The following is a 17,556-nucleotide window of genomic DNA, read 5'->3' as shown; positions in this document are numbered from 1 at the left end:
GATTACAATTTATAGTATCATTTCTCTTTTGTTTTCATTGCTTTTTGTTTATATTCACTTATTTCTGTACTTAGCTTTTATTTATGGCTAGTGGTAACAGTATTCAGTAGTTTCTAGTAGCACGTTATTAGGGTCAAAGATAATACCATGAGTTTGAGAAGTTAGTTTCAATCATGAAGTCTGCCACAGCTCTGGAAAAATAACAAAATTTTTCCTTTGTAAAACGGACATGCTGGCTTAAAGATGCTCCTCTGCCCCCAAATAAGGATATAAACATTACCATGTGTCCAATGCACCCTATAGTATGAAGGGAAGGTCCAAGTACCAAAACTTAACAGCAAAACAGATAAACACAATGTAACAACAAAGACGGTGGTTTCATCTCCTGATTTATTAACTAGTCATAGGCCCCAGCAGTGACGGAGGCTGTCTCACTCTTGTAACAGTAGTTTTAAAAGTACGATTTTACCCCAGCTATAGACATTAACATGCTGCTGCTGCTGCTAAGTCGCATCAGTCGTGTCCGACTCGGTGCAACCCCCATAGATGGCACCCAACAGGCTCCTCCATCCCTGGGATTCTCCAGGCAAGAATACTGGAGTGGGTTGCCATTTCCTTCTCCATTGCATGAAAGTGAAAAGTGAAAGTGAAGTCCCTCAGTCCTGTCCAACTCTTAGCGACATACTCCTTTCCAAATGATTCTGAATTTTCAAGGTTACTGAAAGGAAATGGCAACCCACTCCAGTATTCTTGCCTGAGAAATCCCACAGACAGAGGAGGCTTGTGGGCTCCAATCCACGGAGTCGCAAAAGAGTCCCACTCGAGTTAGCAACGGAACAATAAGGACAGTGTGAAATGTTATCAATTGTGCAAAGCCGGGTGAACCTTTACACAGAATGTCTCGATTATTGTTCCAATTTCCTCTGAGACTACAATTATTTCAAACCGAATTAAAAAATACATGTCCCTCATGGAAATAGAGAATAAACCTTTTAGGTCAAATTTTAAAACGAAAATCTGCAAGTTACCCTAGTCAGGAGAACCGTAAAGCCCAGTGAAAAAGGCTTATTTCCGTCTAAAGTTTCTTACCAACTCTGGCAGTGATAAAGATGACATGGCACGTTTCTCTGCTCTCCCCAACTCTTAGACCAGGGAGGCTCTCAATAAGCCGTCTGCTCACAGCGAACAAGTGAGAGGGAGGCCCCCGATTTTGTGAAAACCCAGGGAGAGAACGTTGCAAATAATTTACTTCCACCACTCTGCGTTTGAGGCTCACACGCACCGACTGCACATTCCCGGGCCAGCATTCTGCGGGGGCCGGGAGCCCGGTCGGGACCCGGGGGGTCTGAGTTTCATCTCGCGGCCTCCGACGGCAGCAGAGAGTCAGCCTGGCTCAGGGCGAGCTGGTCCTTCTTCTCCTTCTGCAAAACCTGGTCCTCCCACAGCGCCTGGTCCACCTGGTCGTCGGTGAGCACCACAGGCTTGTATTTCTCGTCGAAGAGCCGCTCATTGGCCTCCGAGTGCAGCTGGTGGGGCCCGACGACGCGCAGGTGAGCCGGCAGGTGCAGAAACTCGTCGTCGTTGATGTCGCAATCGCGCATCCGGGCCCCCAGCACCCACCAGCGGCCCACGAAGCCCACATCCAGAATCCGGTCCGGGAAGTCGGTCCAGCGGGGCTGCAGGTACCGACAGCGAGCCTGGTAGAGGCTGGCTTGGGCATCGAAGGGCGCCTCGTACACCAGCGAGAAGAGGCCCAGGCTCACGTGGCGCAGACAGCCGCGACCACGCAGCCAGAGCAGTCGCTGCACGAACGCCTCCGAGTCGCGGTTGCGAGTGGCGGGCGCCAGCAGCAGGAGGGTCCCCGACGCGTCGAGCAGCGCCTCCTCGAAGGCTGCCTCGCTGGGTGCCAGGGACCAACAGGCCGCCGCGCCACCCAGCAGCCCCAAGTACACGGCCGCCTTCCCGGGCCGGGCCCGCGCCGCCGCCGCCGCGTCCTTGCAGGCCTCGGCATAATCTTGGAGCAGCGAGCGGGCCCAAGCGCCTGAGGGGAGAAAAGAGCATTGAGAGCCGCCCGGCCTCTGGCGCCACCCACCCCGCCGCCTCCCGCTGCTACTCACCCAACCGCGCCCACACGCCGGGCTTTGCGGCTGCAGCGTCACGCGCCTCTCTACGGCTTCGGGACCAAAATCTCTTCAGAGCGGCAGCCGCCATTGTCTTCCGGCTGGGCGTCCGTTCTCCGAAGAGAAACACCACGCATACAAAACAGAGGACCCGGAGAATCTCTTCTGTGCAAGCGTCAACATCACCGGAAATCTTTCCCCATCGGAAAAGGATAGCAGACGGACCGACGCCGGATGTTGCTGTCAGATCTGAGTTGGGTCATCTGCGGCGGGTGGGCGGGTCGCGCAGGCGCAGAGAGCCCGGGCCCCGCCGGTTGAGATCGCCTCAGGTAAGGGGGGGGCATGGGTACACCTGTGGGGCAGGAGAGGCGAGTTCACGTTCCGGTGGGTGCGGGAGCCGCCAGGCCGGGCTTGGGGTTGAGGCTGGCGTCCAGGAGGGGCGCCGACTGGTGTCGAGAGAGAGTCTGATTGGCCTCTATCCTCAGAGGGATGCGGTGACGACCCTGAGAGACCATGGCAGCGGCTGACGAGCTGGCCTTCCACGGTGAGTGCAGCCGCGACCCGGCCGGAATCCTGTTCCTTCCACTGGCCGAAACCTCCCATCGAGTTTCCAGCTCAGATCTAACCCGAACCCCAGTCAGCTGTGAACAACCACCCAGACATGAAACCCATTCTAACTCGAACCCCGTGCGTGCTTAGTCTCTCAGTCGTATCCGACTCCTTGCGACCCCATGGACTGTAGCCGGCCAGGCTCCTCCGTCCGTGGGATTCTCCCGGCAAGAATACTGGACTGGGTTGACACTTCCTCCTCCAGGGCATCTTCCCAATCCAAGTATCAAACCCGGGTCTCCTGCATCTCCTTCCTGCATTGGCACCGCTCCCACCTTAAACTCAGACCACAAATCTGAGGCTCTGCCCCATCCCTGAGCCAGCCCTCATTGTGGTCCTGTGTTAGGAAGGAGGGGACACGCCTCCTTCCCACTCACTACAGTTGAGGAAACTCTGGGCTGGGGGTAACACCGAGGTGGGGATGGTTACTCTTGGCTCCCAGATGTCGTTCAGTCCCTAAGTCATGCCCGACTCTTTGTGACCCCATGGACTGCAGCACGCCAGTCTCCCCAGACGAGCTGTGGGCAAAACGAAATTGCCTCGACTCCCAAATACACCTGTGTCCCATATTCCTTCTCGACAGAGTTCGAGGAAGCTACTAATCTGCTGGCCCAGACCCCGAATGAGACCACCACCAGAAGTGATCAGCTGAGCCCTAAGGGGCATGTGGCTGTGGCAATGGACTCAGGCGGCAGTTATGGAGCTGAGGATGAGGTAGAGGAGAGCGACAAGACCGTGGTGAGTCCCAGGAGTCCCTGTGCCCTGCCTCTGTCTTGTCCCTCCTACCCTCCCTCTGGCGCACCCCTCCACCCCCACCCCCGCACCCTCAGCACTGAAAGTCTGCACTGTGCAGCTCCTACAGGAGGAGAAGCAGCAGCCTGGTTTCTGGACCTTTGGCTACTATCAGAGCTTCTTCGACGTGGACACCTCACAGGTCAGACCCAGGAAGCTGGTGGGATGGGGTCCAGCCACTATTCACTGAGAACTTCCTGTGCACCAGGCCTTGGGCCATTGCTGGCAATAGGCACATGGGAGAACAGCCCCCACCCAGGCTGGTAGACATGACTGGGTGGACTGCATGTGTGTGGCCTGAGTGGGACTCGGGAACACGGGGAGCACACGTGACATGGTGCACAGGGAAAGGCCCCCTGGAGAAGGCGACAGATTTGCTGGGACTTAGACAAGCAGGTAGACTTAGAGTGGAGGGAAGCATAAGTATGTTCCAGGCACGGGGAACAGCATAGGCAGGGGACCAGAGATGAGAGAAGCCAACCACTGCTGCAGAGGCTGCCTCTCACTCAGTCTGGAGAGTGAGGTGGGGGCCAGGCAGAGAGGCCAGATCACCAAGGATCTCATGAGCTGTACTAAGGAGTTTGGGTTTTCTCCTAAAGGTGCTAGGGGGTCATGGAAGGGTTCAGAGCAGGAAAGGACTGAGTGACATGAAATTGGAGGCCAGGGTGGGAGATGGTGATAAGCCAGGGTTCTGGAGTAGGAAAGACGTTGGCAGAGATGGGGGAAGATTACCCAGGATTTGTTGACAGTTCTTATTGGGGGCAGGAGGCGGTGGACAGCAGGGGAGTCCAGGGCAGCCAAGCAGAGAGGAGGGGGACGCTAAGAAAAAGATGGCAGGCCCTGAAGCGTCCTTCAGAGTGGGGGGACACTGGGATATTGAGTAGGGGCTGCCCAGGGCAAGGGGCTCCAGGCCACAGGAGAGAAATGAGAGCATGGAGGAGGTGGGAGGTCAAGCAGGGAAGGAACCCCTAAGGAGGGTGACCCTCTTTCCTTTGTGGGTAGTGAGGAGCCCCAGATGGGCTTCTGTCCTAGGTCCTGGCCTTGCCCCCCAGGTCCTGGACCGGATCAAAGGCTCGCTGCTGCCCCGACCCGGCCACAACTTTGTACGGCACCACCTGCGGAATCGGCCAGACCTGTATGGTGAGTGAGGTTGTGCGTTCAATTCATTCAGTTATTGATGCAACACATGTTGACAGAGGGCCAGGCCCTGGTATACAGCTGAGCGCAAAGCACAGTCACTCGGGTAGAATTGAAACGTACTCTGTTCATGCAGACAGGGCCAAGCGAGGCAGCAGAGGGCTGTGGGGCTGGGAGGAGAAGCAGAGTGTTTAGAGGGTGGGAGCTGTTATGTTGTGTGGGTTGCTCAGGGAAGGCCCTGCTGAGGAGGGTGAGGGAATGAGCCTTGTTGGTGTTGGGGTTAAGGGTGGCGAGACCCGGGGGAAGAACATCACAGAAGAGACGTGTGGCGGAAACAGGCGTGCACTGCAGGGCAGCACTGACGGCACTGGAACGAGCTGCCCGCAGGCCCCAGAGGTGACCGGTCAGACCACATGGGCCTCCTGTGCTTTGGTGAGAAGAGATCTTAGCCAAGTGCCCTTGGGTGCTGCAGGCCCTGTGGGGGGCAAGGGCAGAAGCTGGAGGACCAGGGAGGAGTCGCGTGTGGAATCATGGGCCTGGCCTGGGAGGTAGAGAGTGGGGGTTAGATGCTGGCAAACATGGAAGATGGAGCCAGCAGGATGTGCTGACACACTTGGCAGGTGGGGGGAGAGGTGGCAAGGATGCTTCCCAGCTTTTGCCTGGACTGTGAGAAAGCGGGACCTTCCCTGGTGGCTCAGATGGTAAAGAATCTGCCTGCAATGCAGGAAACCAGGGTTTGATCCCTGGAGTGGGAAGATCCCCCGGAGAAGGGAATGGCAACCCACTCCAGTATTCTCACTGGAGAATTCCATGGACAGAGAAGCGTGGCAGCTACAGTCCATGGGGTCACAGAGTTGGACACAACTGAGTGACTAACAATTTCCCCAGAAAGAGGGAATTCCATTTATCAATGGGAAAAGGTGAGAAGATTCTAAGGGAAAGAGTGGGCATGCTAAGTGGAATGGAATGTTGAATAGGAGCCCCAGGTTCAGGGCAGAGGCCCAGACTTGGGACACTGGGGGTTGTGGGCACAGAGGTGGCAGAAGGCCCTGAGGTTGGACAAGCTCACAAAAGGGGTGAATGAACACAGAGGAGGTTTGAGAACTGTGGTCCCCTCATTGTTAAAGAGTTCAGGGGGTCAAAGAGGCTGAGGAGTTGCCAGTGAGATGAGACAAAAGCAAGAGCGTAAAACCCTGGGAACCGCATGGAGAGTGTTTCCAGATGGAGGGGATCAGCTACGTCAAAGGCCACTGAAAAGCCAAGAGAGATGAGAGATGAAGGCTGGATTCAGCTGCTAGTCTGTCACCAGTGTGACACCATATCAAGGAAGCGGTGGGGGTGGAGGCAGCCCGGAGCTTGGAAAGAGGCTGGGACCGGATGGCGCAGGTCACTAGTCCTGGGACCTCCCACCCTGGGGCCCTGACTGTGCTCCACCCACAGGCCCCTTCTGGATCTGTGCCACGCTGGCCTTTGTCTTGGCCATCACTGGCAACCTGACCCTGGTGCTGGCCCAGAGGAGGGACCCATCCATCCACTACAGCCCCCAGTTCCACAAAGGCAAGTGAAGTGGGCAAGGCCTGGGAGCTGGAAGGGCTCAGGGTGCCATGGGGCCCAGGAGTGATAACCCGATTGGCCCGCAGTGACCGTGGCCAGCATCACCATCTACTGCTACGCGTGGCTGGTGCCGCTGGCACTGTGGGGCTTCCTGCGGTGGCGCAAGGGTGTCCGGGAGCGCATGGGGCTTTACACCTTCCTGGAGACCGTGTGCATCTACGGCTACTCCCTCTTTGTCTTCATTCCCACTGTGGTGAGTAGGGCCCAGGGGTGGGTGGGTCCCGGGCGCCACAGGGACGACCTGCTAGCCAGCTGCCTGTATCCCCCCAGGTCCTGTGGCTCATCCCTGTCCCGTGGCTGCAGTGGCTCTTCGGGGCCCTGGCCCTAGCCCTGTCAGCCACTGGCCTGGTGTTTACCCTCTGGCCCGTTGTCCGTGAGGACACCCGGTGGGCAGCTGGGGTGCTGCTGTCTGTGGTGGTGCTACTCCACGCCCTCCTGGCCATGGGCTGCAAGGTACTGGGCTGGGGTGGTCACAGGCTGGGCTCGGGGTGGGGACTCAGCTCCCCGGCTCCAGTGCTGACCCAGGGCTCTTGGATCAGTTTTATTTCTTCCAGCCGCTGCCTCCAGAGCCCATGGCATCTCCCCACCAAGCCGCCTCTCAGCCTCCAGCCACAATGTTGCCACCCACCCTGCCAAGGTCTGTGGCAGCCTAGGAAGGCTGAGCCTGCAGGTGAGGAACTGTCCCCAGCTGGGCTGGGGGCAGGGTCTCCAGCTCCAACTGCACTCCCCTGCCCCCTGCCCGATGTTAGAAGCCACGGGGCCACTTCTCAGTTTCTCTCTTTCAGGCCCAAGAGATGGTGACTGGAGGCTCCCCTGAAACCTCAAGATCATTTCGCTACTTTCCAGACTTTTCTTACAAAGCAAACACTTTTATTTTCTATGCAAAGGTGATTCAGAGAATTGATATAAAGGCAGGAGAAGGGCAGAGCAGGGAGCTTCCAGGGCGGCCATCGCCCCCAGGGGCCACCCCAGCCTGGGCCACACTTGCTCTTCCTGGGGCGCCCAGAGAGCGGGCCTTGAGCTGAGCCTGAGCTCCGCCACATCCAAGTCTGGGGTTGTTAGAAACGGGGGAGCAGAATTAGAAGAAAACTGCCTGTGCTGAAACATACATTTCCGTGGGTTTTTTTATTTTTATTTTTTTCCTTTTCTTTCCTTTTTTTTTGGAGAGGTCCCTGCAAGGCCCCTTCCCAGGCTGGGGTGGGACCAGAATGCCATCAGAGTAGGAGGCGGGGGAGGAGCATCTACAAATACTGAAGGGGGTACACAGGCCTAACGTTAGCTACTAGGAAAAAGGACGCCTTCCACGACAGACCCTTGAGGTTTCTGCGTCTGCCCCAAGCGGCTGACGCTGACCCTTCCCTCCAGGCCCAGGGCCCCCAGGCCACCCTTTCTAGCTCTGGGTGCAGGTGGGGCTGGGCCTGCAGGGGCTCAGGGACAGGACAGCAGCAAGAGGCAGGGGCTGAGGACGGAGGGCCTTCCCGACAGCCGGGTGGGTTGTACATTCAAGTGTGAGGTGAACCCTTTGGTGGGAGGGGGCCGAGGGGCTCCCTGGGCTCCAGAGGCCCGGCCCCACCCCATCCTGAAGACTTGGTAGGGCCACCCCTCACCACTGAGCCTCTGAGCTGGGGAGAGGGGCTGCTGGCTCGGCCCGGCCGGCCTGATTTCTCAGAGGGTCTGTGGATTGACACTGGTTCTTTTCATAAAAAAATAAAATTAAAAAAAGCAGCATGTCACGCCTGTGGTGACCAAGGCCTGGTAGTTGAAGGGGAGGCCCCTCCAGGAAGGGGCCAGCCAGGACTGCCTTCCCTGTTGGAGACAGGCAGGGGACTGGCCCGAGGGACCGGGCAGGGCGGCCACTGCCCCCTCCCTCCCCGCCAGGCCTGCAGCTGCCAGGCCCGGACACGCCTGTTACAGAAGATGTCAAACCCAGGTCAGGGTGGAGGGGGCCGGGGGGTGGGGGGGCACAGAGCTCCCACGACATGATCGTGTGTAAAATATGGCAGCGACACGCGCTTGGGGCCAAGATGTGGATGGGCAGTGGGGTGGGGGCGGCGGCGGCGGCAACGTCGTGTAAAAAAGTGTTCAAGTTCCCGTAGCAAAGAGGGCTGTGGCCGGGTATGTGGGTCTCTCCAGTACAGGGGTCAAAGCCGCCCGGGGTGGGGCAGGGTCTTCATTTGGTTTCCTGGTGCTGTCAGTCCGTTCCACGCCGCAGGGGCCTAGCTCCCATAGTGCATGGTGTTGGTCGGGATGGACATGGGTGAGGCCATGGAGATGGCGGGGCCGCCCATGGTGAACTGGCTGTTGACCGCATAGTGGGCGCTGGAGCTGCCGCCGCCGCTGCCCTGGGCGCCAGAGGACCCTGTGGGGCAGGGGGTGGGCACTAAGGGGCTGCTTCTGTCCCCTTGCCCGCCCAGACCCATGGCAGAGTCAGAGAGAAAGAGCACAGGAGAGAGGGCAGGCGGGCACCCGGGCACACGCACACCCGCGGGGCCCTGCGACCCCCGCCCACCATTACCTTGGACAATCCCTGTGCTCATTATGGAGCCCATCCGGGAGTGGGTGTGATTGACAATCCCCGTGTTGGCTGCACAGCAGGAGGAAGGAAGGAAGGAAAGGAGATGGCGTCACCGCCCCCAGCCTGCCCGGCCCACGTGCCCGGCTGGTGGGTGCTCACACTCGGGTGAGGGTGGGTGCGGCGCCCGCAGAGCAAGGTGGAGAGGCAGTTGGGGGGCGGAGCTCAGCCCCCGGGGAAGAAGCAAAGGTGGTGAGGCAGAAGGCCCAAGCTCACGGTGGTCCTGGGCGCACCCACCCCTGTGGGCTCACCTAGAGGAATCAGGTTGTTGTGGCCCACACTGGAGCCTCCGGCAATAACACTGCTCAGGTCGTAGGCGGTCGGCATTCCTGCACCGGGGAGTGAGAGGTCAGGGCAGGAGGGCTCGACGGGCCAGCACTGGCGGGGGTCCAGGGAAGGACCCTGCCCCCGCCCCCACCCCACGCACACGCGGGCTGCTCACCAGCCACGGCCATCCCACTGCTGAGGTTGTAGGTGCTGCCGGCATTCCACATGTTCTCCGAGGGGGATGTGTAGTGGGAGCCAGGCGGCGGGGAGGGTGTCGTGCCTGTGTATCTGCAGCAGAGACGGCCCGTGGGCAGGGCGAGGGGCAGCGGGCGAGGAGGGCGCCCCCCGCGCAGGCCCAGGGCCCGTCCTACCTGAAGAATGGGTTTTTCAGGTCCAGGAGGTTGCTGGACTTGGAGCCTGTCTGGTCCACCTGGGCCACAATACTGATGTCGTAGCTCTGTCTGCGGAGGCAGGGAGGGCGGCCGTGAGCTGGCTGCCGGGAGGGACTGAGCCCTTGCTGCCCCCAGCCCCCGGCGGCTGCTCACACCTTTTGTTGGCAATAAGTAGACATGTCCCTGAGAGCGTGTCCCCGGCCTTGGCGAACAGTGGCGACTGGAACAGGCACCGGACTTGGTACCAGTGGGTCAGGGGCTCCGTCGGGGCCGTGGACAGCCACACGGTCATTCTGCCAAGCAGGGACAGGCATGCCCTTGACTGGGCTAGACCCCCACCTTGTGCATTCTGAGCTTTCCCCAAGCACCTACCCTCTACCCCTGGCCTCCGCCACCCAGGGGTCCCCTGGAGCGGAGACAGGCTGGCTGTCCAGGAAGTTCTACCTACGCCCACTCACCCTGACATACACACCAAGAGACACAATCAGGTCCCGTGAAGAACAGTCACTTTGAACAGGGTAGACCACCACCCTCCTCCAATAGTCTATTGCTCGAAGGCCAGCTCCCACTGCCTTCTGCAAGGAGCAGTAGCACCCGGCAGAGTCGAGTCAGGCCCTTCCAGCCCCCAGTGCATCATCGGAGCCAGCCAGGCCTGGAGTTACCACCTGGGGCTGGAGTAGGGGGGCCACCTGCTCTGCTCGGGTGCACTCACATAGAGCCGATGAAAGCGACATCAAACCAGAAAGCCAGACCGTGAACCAGTCCGGAATGCAGCATGTGGAACTTGAATGGGATTTCTATCCTGTAAGGCAAAGGGCAGTGATTGCTGGGGAAGGTGACAGGGCTTCTGGGAGAGGAGAGGGGTGTGGGGGCCCTAGCCCACCCAGCCTGGGAAGCAGGGTTCTGCCCAAGGGAGCCAGCAGTGGCCCTGACCTCCAGAACGAGTTGAGCCCAGGAGGACGGGGTGCCAGGGGTGGAGGGCTGCTGGTACCTGTGCAAATCTCCTTCTTTGGCTTCTAAGAAGTTCACCGTGTACTTAACGGACTTGGCCATCAGGATCCGGATGTCAAATGTGTCCTGGGAGAGAGCAGAAGAGTGACCTGGCTTCAGGCACGGGCTGTGAGGAGAAGGGGAAGCCCGGCCCTCTTCCAGGCTGGCTGCAGCCTCTAGGCCATTTGGCTCAAACCAGTTTGCAGTTTGCCCTTCTCGGCCATGCTGGGGGGAGGAGGAACTGGTCTGACACAATGAAGGGCAATTAGGTGACAGCTCTCAAAATGACAACTATTCATCTGCTTGAAAGACTTGGCAGTTCCACTTCAGGGATTGTAACCTACAAATCTATGTGCACATGTACAGAACTTCCACCCATAGTTACAGATTGCCAAGAGCAGAAACAGCCTGGAAGGTAAACTAGTGATGGCCCAACAGGTAAAGATCACGCATGTGAAAAAGGATGAAAAGGCTCTTTAGAATAGATGGGGAAAGATCTCCAAGATAAATTGTTAAGCAAATTCACAAACATCAAGTGAGTGAACTACGCTGACATCCACTCACAGCTATGACGGAGATTTCATGTCAGACTGTCAAGAACTATATGAACTGAATAAAAAAGAACAACGACAACAATAGTTGTCTGCTTCACTGGAGAGCAACCGCAGCAGCCACAGCTCTGGGGCCAAGACCTTAGACGGAGGAGAGGTGCTGTTTCACACGTGCCTTTCCCCTGGGGGTGGGGCCCTTCAGAGGCCTCCCTGTGTGGGGAAAGCCAGATGGGGACTCGGGATTACTGAGGCGGCTAGGACTCAAGGGGCCAAGATGCTAAAAAAAAAAAAAAGGAAATGTGGAGATTCGAGGTGGACACTGCACATGTGATTTTAGTTCTTGGCATTTGTCAGTTTTTGAGCTACATGTGGGATGGTGGTAGGGAACCAAGCAGAAAGATGCTTCTATGAGATTAAAAAGCTAAAGCAAAGGGACTTCGCCGCCGGTCCAGTGGTTTAGACTCCACATTTCCAGTGCAGGGCTCACAGGTTCAATCCCTGGCCAGGGAACCAAGATCCCTCAGGCCATGCAACTCAGCCAAATAATTACATTAAATAAGCAGACTTCTTTAAAAAAAATACTGACTAAAGATGGCTGATTGAACAAATGCATTTACTGCCCCATTAAAATAGAAATAAGATTTTTTTTTAAATGAAGCTATCTTTTTTTTAATACGATTTTTAATTTTTTTATTTAAATATGGTTCAGCACCAGATTGGAACTGGGAGGCTAGGACAGGGGCCTATGAACCACCAGCCTCACTAAGATGATGGAGACTACCCTGAAGCTGCAGTTCTCAAAACATGGTCCCTTTCCAGAGCTCCCTCAGGTCAAAACTACGTTCATGTAACACTAAGGTGTTTTCTGTCCTTTTCATTCATTCACTCACCTATGATACCATAACAGATTGAATGCAGAAGCAGAATCCAATAACAACAACAAAAGAAGCAGAATCCAACTGTCTTCTGCTAAGCCAGACACTAAAGAGATTGGCAAATTTCAAATGACACTAATTCTTGCTGGAAAGTTTTAGAAAATAGTTTTCTTTTCAAAAAATGCTGTTTATATTAACATATAATGGGTTTTACTGTCATCCTTTAATGCATATTCTTAAATTTCTTGAGTTTAGTTTTTAACACCAATAGATATTGGCAGTATATCAGTCAATACAACACATATTTAGGACTTTCCTAGTGGTCCGGTGGCTAAGAATGCACCTGCCAATGCCGGGAGCGGGTTTGACCCCTGGTCTGGGAGGATTCCACATGCTGCAGGGCAACTAAAGCCTGTGCGCCGCTGCTGACGCCCAAGTGACCTAGAGCCGGCGCTCCGCAACGAGAGAAGCCACTGCAGCGGCCACAGAGTACCCCTGCTCCCCACAACTCAAGTCCACAGCACAGCCAAAAATAATAAAAACAAAATTTAATTGTTTTAAAAATATATATATATAACACACATTTACAAAAGTTCTTTGGGATCCTACATTTTTATGAATGTAAAAGGGTCCTGAGTTGAAAGTGTTTGAGAACTGCTGCCTTACAGGGAAGCTAGCAATATGGCAACAAAGTAGAATTGAAGAGCAGCCTCCAAATATCTTAAATGCTTCACAGGACCAAGGTGCTACATCCTTATGGCTACTTGCCTGAAGAAAAACAAATCCTTGGAAAGAAAACTATCCTCTCAGATCAGATCAGTCGCTCAGTCGTGTCCGACTCTTTGTGACCCCATGAATCGCAGCACGCCAGGCCTCCCTGTCCATCACCAACTCCCAGAGTTCACTGAGACTCACGTCCATCGAGTCAGCCATGCCATCCAGCCATCTCATCCTCTGTCGTCCCCTTCTCCTCCTGCCCCCAATCCCTCCCAGCATCAGAGTCTTTTCCAGTGAGTCAACTCTATCCTCTAGAGCCTCTATAATTTTTCGTTCTGACACTTAAGGACCAGGCACACCAAGAGACAGAACAAAGAACCAAACCAAGAGAAGAAAGAGCAGAAATACATTTACCACTTATCCTCCAGATACTACACGTGATCAGAGACTTATATTTAACACGTTCAAGGAAAAAGAGGGAACAAATTTCAGAGAACTGAAATAAAAAATAAGCAAGGTGAAACTCTAGAACTGAAATTTTACAAAATCAGGGAGGGAGTGTTGGATGAGCAATCAAAAGGAACTACCAACTTCTAGTTGTAAGATAAAATAAGTACCAGTAATGTAATGTACAACGTGATAAATACAATTAACTCTGCAATACATATGAAAGTTGTTATGAGATTAAATCCTGAGAGCTCTTATCACAAGAAAATGTTTTTGTTTTTTTTTTCCAAAGAAAAACCAAGAACAAACTCAGATTAGACATAGCGTCAAGAAAATTGAAACTGGGAGACGGATAAGGAGACAATGTAAAAATTATGCAGTTAATTGGGAGAAAAAAGATGGAAAAATACAGAAAAGAGTAAAGAGTAGAAGAATCATTTGAGATGTGGTGAAAAGGTCTCATATACACATAATCAGGGAACCAAGAGAAGAAACATGGGGCAGAGGTCATGTTTAAAGTGATGCTGTCCTAGAGTCTTGCAAAACTAGTGAAAGACAATCGGGGATGGGTGGGGGGATAATATGTACCTTATTAAGACAAAAGGAAGTAAGAAAAGAGGTAAAAAGAAAGAAGGGTCAGGATAAATTAAAAAAAAAATAGTATGATGACAGATTTATAGCCATAAAGACCAGTAATTACATTAAATATAAATAATCTAAACATTCTAATTAAAAGACAAAAACCATCAATCTGGTTAAAGAACAAAACTCAAATACATGCTATTTACATAAGATAAACCTTAATAAGGTTATAAAAGGGTTGAAAGTATAATGATGGAAAAATATGTATCGTATAAAGATTAATCAAAGAAAGCCTGAGTAGCTAAACTATTATCAGAAAAAACAGACTTTAAGGCAACAGTACTATTAGACATTTTTAAAATAAAGACACTTTTTATAGTTACAAAAGGATCAATCCAACAGGAACATATAAAAATAATCCTAAACCTATATGCACCTAATAACAGTAATGTAAAAAAAAAAAAAAAAAATCAGGCAAAAACTATCAGAGCTACACGGAGAAATAAATCTACAATCAGTAATAGACAGAAAAGGCAAATAAAAAAATCAGTAGACAGAGAAGACTTGACCAACATGATTAACAAATGTGACTGAATTGGTATTAATATAACAATGTACTCAACAAGTGATTGGTACACATTTTCTCAAGGAAGTACACAGGGAACATAAACCAAGAGAGAACACACATCGGGCATAAGGCAACTGTGAACAAACTTCAAAGGACTGAACTCATACAGTGTATGTTCTCTGAACACAGAAAAACTAAGACAGAACAACACATTGATTATTCTATACTTTGAGAGGAAAAAAGATTGAAAAAATGTATATATTTGTACATGCACGTTTAGGTATAAGAGTTCTAAAAGATATACAACAAGACTGTTTGCCTATAAAGAAAGAGAACTGTGTGTTAGGGTACAGAAGTGGGAGGTTTCCACTTTTGTACTTTTTTGATTTTTGAACCATGGGTCTATATATCAGTTCAAAAATCTCAATAATTAAAGTCAATTGAACAGAATCAGTTCATCAAGGATCAATGCATCTGATAACAAGTACTGCATGCTGTGAGCTAAGTACTCTACATGCCTTGCTACTTTATTCCCAACATCCCCGTGTGAGAGCTCCCTGCAGGGGCAGAAACTCAGAGCTTCAGTGGCTTCCCTCACGCTGCACAGCTTGCACAGGCTGACAAGAAAGCTTCCCTTCTGTCACCCCAGATGAGGGCCACGCCCAGCACTAACTCCAGGAGTGCCCTGAGTGCCCCCACTCACCACCACAGGCTGCCGGAAATACTCGTCCACTGCAGCACCTCGGAGGGCTGACAGGTCCACTCCGTGGAAGGATGGCTGGTACCTGCAGAAAGCGCCCGCCCCCCATGGCAAGGTCACCAGCAGCAGGAGAAAGGCGGGCCAGACTGCCTTCTCTCCCAGTTGGCCCTCATCCAGCCCGTCTTTTAGGTCCTATGAAGGATAAGGAATGAGAGAGAGGCGGGGCTGTCCCTGAGGAGGCAGGACACCGAGGAGCACACTCACCAGAAGTTGGCCTTGGTGAACTGCTCCATGTAGAGCTGCTCGTCCGTGAAGGGTGCCAGGTGGACATCACCAATGGTGGGGAACATGTTTCCTGGGAGTGGGGGCAGGGAGGGGTGCTGGCATCAGGGTGGGACATCCAGCAGGGCCTGGCAGAGCCTCAGAGGGCCCCAGAACCCCAACTCTGGGCTTTCCCAGCTCCTCACTCACTCATTCTTGCATCCATGCAGTGCAGAGGCACCGAGCGCCTGCTCTGCCAGCGGCCACAGAATACTTGACATCCACCTCCTCACTGAACCTGGACAGCTAGCCAGGGAAGCAGGAAGACCTAGCCTTCCAAGGGCTGGGAGACAGGATGGCACCTTCCAGGGCCTCAGGGGTCCTGCTCCATCAGCTGGATGGTGTCTCTGGGACCGGTGTGCAGTGGGGAAAACAAAGCCAAGTACTCTGGACAGGGCGAGGGTGAGCCCCAGGCCACACCATCACGGCCTCAGCCGAATCCCCTTGCACAGGCCTCTGCCAGGCAGGGTGGGCCACATGCATGGCCTGAAATGGGGGGGCGGGGTGGGGCCTCCATCTGTTGACTCGAGGAACAGAGGGTGAGTCAGAGCCAGCGGGAGGACAGTCAGGGCTCAGGAGCTCTTGCCTACTTCTGAGTCTGGGGCCTCCAGTCACCTGGCCTCCAGATGTGGGGCTCCCTCGCTCCTTTTGTCCGAGGAGGCACCGGGAATCTGCCTGCCTTTCAGCTGCAGCCGTGGGGTGGGGAAGGCGAGGTGCTCTCTGGCCCAGAGGCCACAAGCCAGGCCGCCTGCCCCTGGAGAATCATGGGCAAGTGCCCCCCCCCTTGCCTGAAGGTAGCTGAAGAGCAATTATGGGGGTTGGGGGGAGTTCCCCTTAATGCTCTCAAAGAGCTCCCTGAGATAGAACCAAGCCACACTAATGCAGGCTGTGGAGAGGGGGCTGGGCAGGCTGCCTGACCAGTGGGGTGAGTGGGCAGCTGCCCACAGAACCCCAGGAGGAGGAGACCACGCTTTGCTGGGGCCACCACTGCTTATCAACCCAACTCCACTCCCCGCAAACCCTCCTAACCCCGGCCAGCATGGCCCACCACGCTGCAGGGCCAAGCACGAGAAGAGCAGGTAGAGGACAAGCCTTGGGGCAGCCTGGCTGCCCATACACCTGGAAAGCAGGACAGAGCTGTGGGGAACCACGGCCACCTCCCCTCTCCCTGCAGCCCGGCTCCTGCCCCTACAGGGCCTGCAGGTGCACTGGCCTCCACGCTCTGCCCTGGCCACGGTCATCCTGTACCGCAAAAACACACACACAACCCCTTTCCTGTACAAAAACACACAGATGGAGACATGTGCCAGAGGTAAGCAGAGAATGGACACAGCAGCAGATGTGCGTGGCCAAGTGCAGACCCGACCTCAGTGACACAGGGGTCAACAGGAACCCAGAGACCCCAGAGCACAGACGGGCTGGTACAGTGACACAGAGGTCACACAGCTGCGTCCCAGTGCCAAGAACCCCCACCCCACTCACACACACACACACACACACACACACACACACACACACACACACCACCCCCCACACCTCCCATGGCCTCCTGGCCCTGAGGAGCAAAGGGCTCTATGAGGCCGAGGGCAAGTCTATAAGCCTAGGGACAAAGATGCCAGGGTGGCTCCTCAGAGAAGGTGCTGGCAGAAACCAACTCTGGCTCTGACCACAGACCAACTGGGACACTGTCCCCGGGTGGCACAAGATGCCGAGGCAGCCCAACAAGTAGCCTCATTTGGGGCCCAGTCATCTGGGGCTGGGTCAGGGTAGGGAGTGGGCGTGAAGGCCCTGATGCCCTTGGCACCCAGGCAGCCAGCGCAGACCTGCAGGGTGCTGCGGTACACCTGGACTGAGTGATAGCCCGGCGCCCCCCCCGCAGGGCCCCTGGGGCCCCCGACCCAAGCAACGGCCATGCCAGCAGGGACACTCACCGCCAGGGCGCAGGTACTTCTTGGCATGGAGGTAGCTCTCAAGCATGCGCTCATTGAAGAGCATGTAGCCCATGGGCTCCGAAATAATGATGTCCACTTGCTCAGGCAGTGAGACCTCCTCCACCTTCCCAGGGATAACCACGATGCGGTCGGTGAGGTTGTTACTTTTCACCAAGACCTGAGGGTGGGCAGGCCACAGGGGTCACGGGGGTCCTCTTGGGGAGGGCCTCAGTCCACGCTCGGCCACCAGATCCCCCGCTACCTCGCTGGTAAGCATGCTGACTGCAGCTGTGAACAGCCTTGGCCCGTCAGGAGGTCGCTGCAGCCCCACCCATCTCGGTCCGGCCCTCCTGCAGCTTCCCAGACCCTAC

At 54.8% G+C, this 17,556-nt stretch overlaps 3 protein-coding genes across 10 annotated transcripts in view; 1 reads left to right on the top strand and 2 right to left on the bottom strand.

Annotated features, from left to right (window-relative positions):
- Positions 1-372: 372 nt before the first annotated feature.
- Positions 373-2,311, bottom strand: TIMM29 (translocase of inner mitochondrial membrane 29). The gene is made up of 2 exons (XM_055545015.1): positions 2,118-2,311; positions 373-2,041 (listed from the first exon to the last, which is right to left on the bottom strand). The coding sequence occupies exons 1-2, from the start codon at positions 2,209-2,211 to the stop codon at positions 1,353-1,355; spliced, it is 783 nt and encodes a 260-aa protein (XP_055400990.1). The 5' UTR covers positions 2,212-2,311; the 3' UTR covers positions 373-1,352.
- Positions 2,312-2,335: 24 nt separating this feature from the next.
- Positions 2,336-8,000, top strand: YIPF2 (Yip1 domain family member 2). Of its 3 annotated transcripts, none has more exons than XM_055544994.1 (10): positions 2,336-2,449; positions 2,606-2,664; positions 3,313-3,467; positions 3,583-3,663; positions 4,574-4,661; positions 6,099-6,215; positions 6,299-6,465; positions 6,543-6,725; positions 6,827-6,942; positions 7,058-8,000. In XM_055544994.1, the coding sequence occupies exons 2-9, from the start codon at positions 2,634-2,636 to the stop codon at positions 6,923-6,925; spliced, it is 921 nt and encodes a 306-aa protein (XP_055400969.1). In that variant the 5' UTR covers positions 2,336-2,449; positions 2,606-2,633; the 3' UTR covers positions 6,926-6,942; positions 7,058-8,000. The 3 variants fall into 3 exon arrangements, with proteins under 3 accessions (XP_055400969.1, XP_055400978.1, XP_055400962.1); XM_055544987.1 differs by having other exon boundaries at positions 2,341-2,449; positions 6,812-6,942; XM_055545003.1 differs by lacking the exon at positions 3,583-3,663 and having other exon boundaries at positions 2,337-2,449; positions 6,812-6,942.
- CARM1 (coactivator associated arginine methyltransferase 1) overlaps positions 7,121-17,556 on the bottom strand; it is a 43,721-nt gene continuing 33,285 nt past the window's right edge. For 4 of the 6 annotated variants that reach the window (XM_055544938.1, XM_055544964.1, XM_055544956.1 and 1 more), the window contains 11 exons: positions 17,186-17,363; positions 15,198-15,288; positions 14,937-15,018; positions 10,495-10,580; positions 10,216-10,305; positions 9,659-9,796; positions 9,483-9,572; positions 9,287-9,399; positions 9,096-9,173; positions 8,788-8,856; positions 7,121-8,631 (listed from right to left, as the gene is read on the bottom strand). In XM_055544938.1, coding sequence (XP_055400913.1) covers positions 8,489-8,631; positions 8,788-8,856; positions 9,096-9,173; positions 9,287-9,399; positions 9,483-9,572; positions 9,659-9,796; positions 10,216-10,305; positions 10,495-10,580; positions 14,937-15,018; positions 15,198-15,288; positions 17,186-17,363 — 1,158 coding nt within the window. In that variant the 3' untranslated portion in view covers positions 7,121-8,488. Of the gene's footprint in view, positions 8,857-9,095; positions 9,174-9,286; positions 9,400-9,482; positions 9,573-9,658; positions 9,797-10,215; positions 10,306-10,494; positions 10,581-14,936; positions 15,019-15,197; positions 15,289-17,185; positions 17,364-17,556 lie in introns of all 6 variants that reach the window. The other 2 variants (XM_055544929.1, XM_055544948.1) reach the window with 2 other exon arrangements.

The sequence above is a fragment of the Bubalus kerabau genome, chromosome 1 (assembly GCF_029407905.1).
Source record: "Bubalus kerabau isolate K-KA32 ecotype Philippines breed swamp buffalo chromosome 1, PCC_UOA_SB_1v2, whole genome shotgun sequence".
Classification (NCBI taxonomy): domain Eukaryota; kingdom Metazoa; phylum Chordata; class Mammalia; order Artiodactyla; family Bovidae; genus Bubalus; species Bubalus kerabau.
Note: the sequence above shows the minus strand (reverse complement) of the source record. Positions and strands in the feature narration are given on the sequence as shown.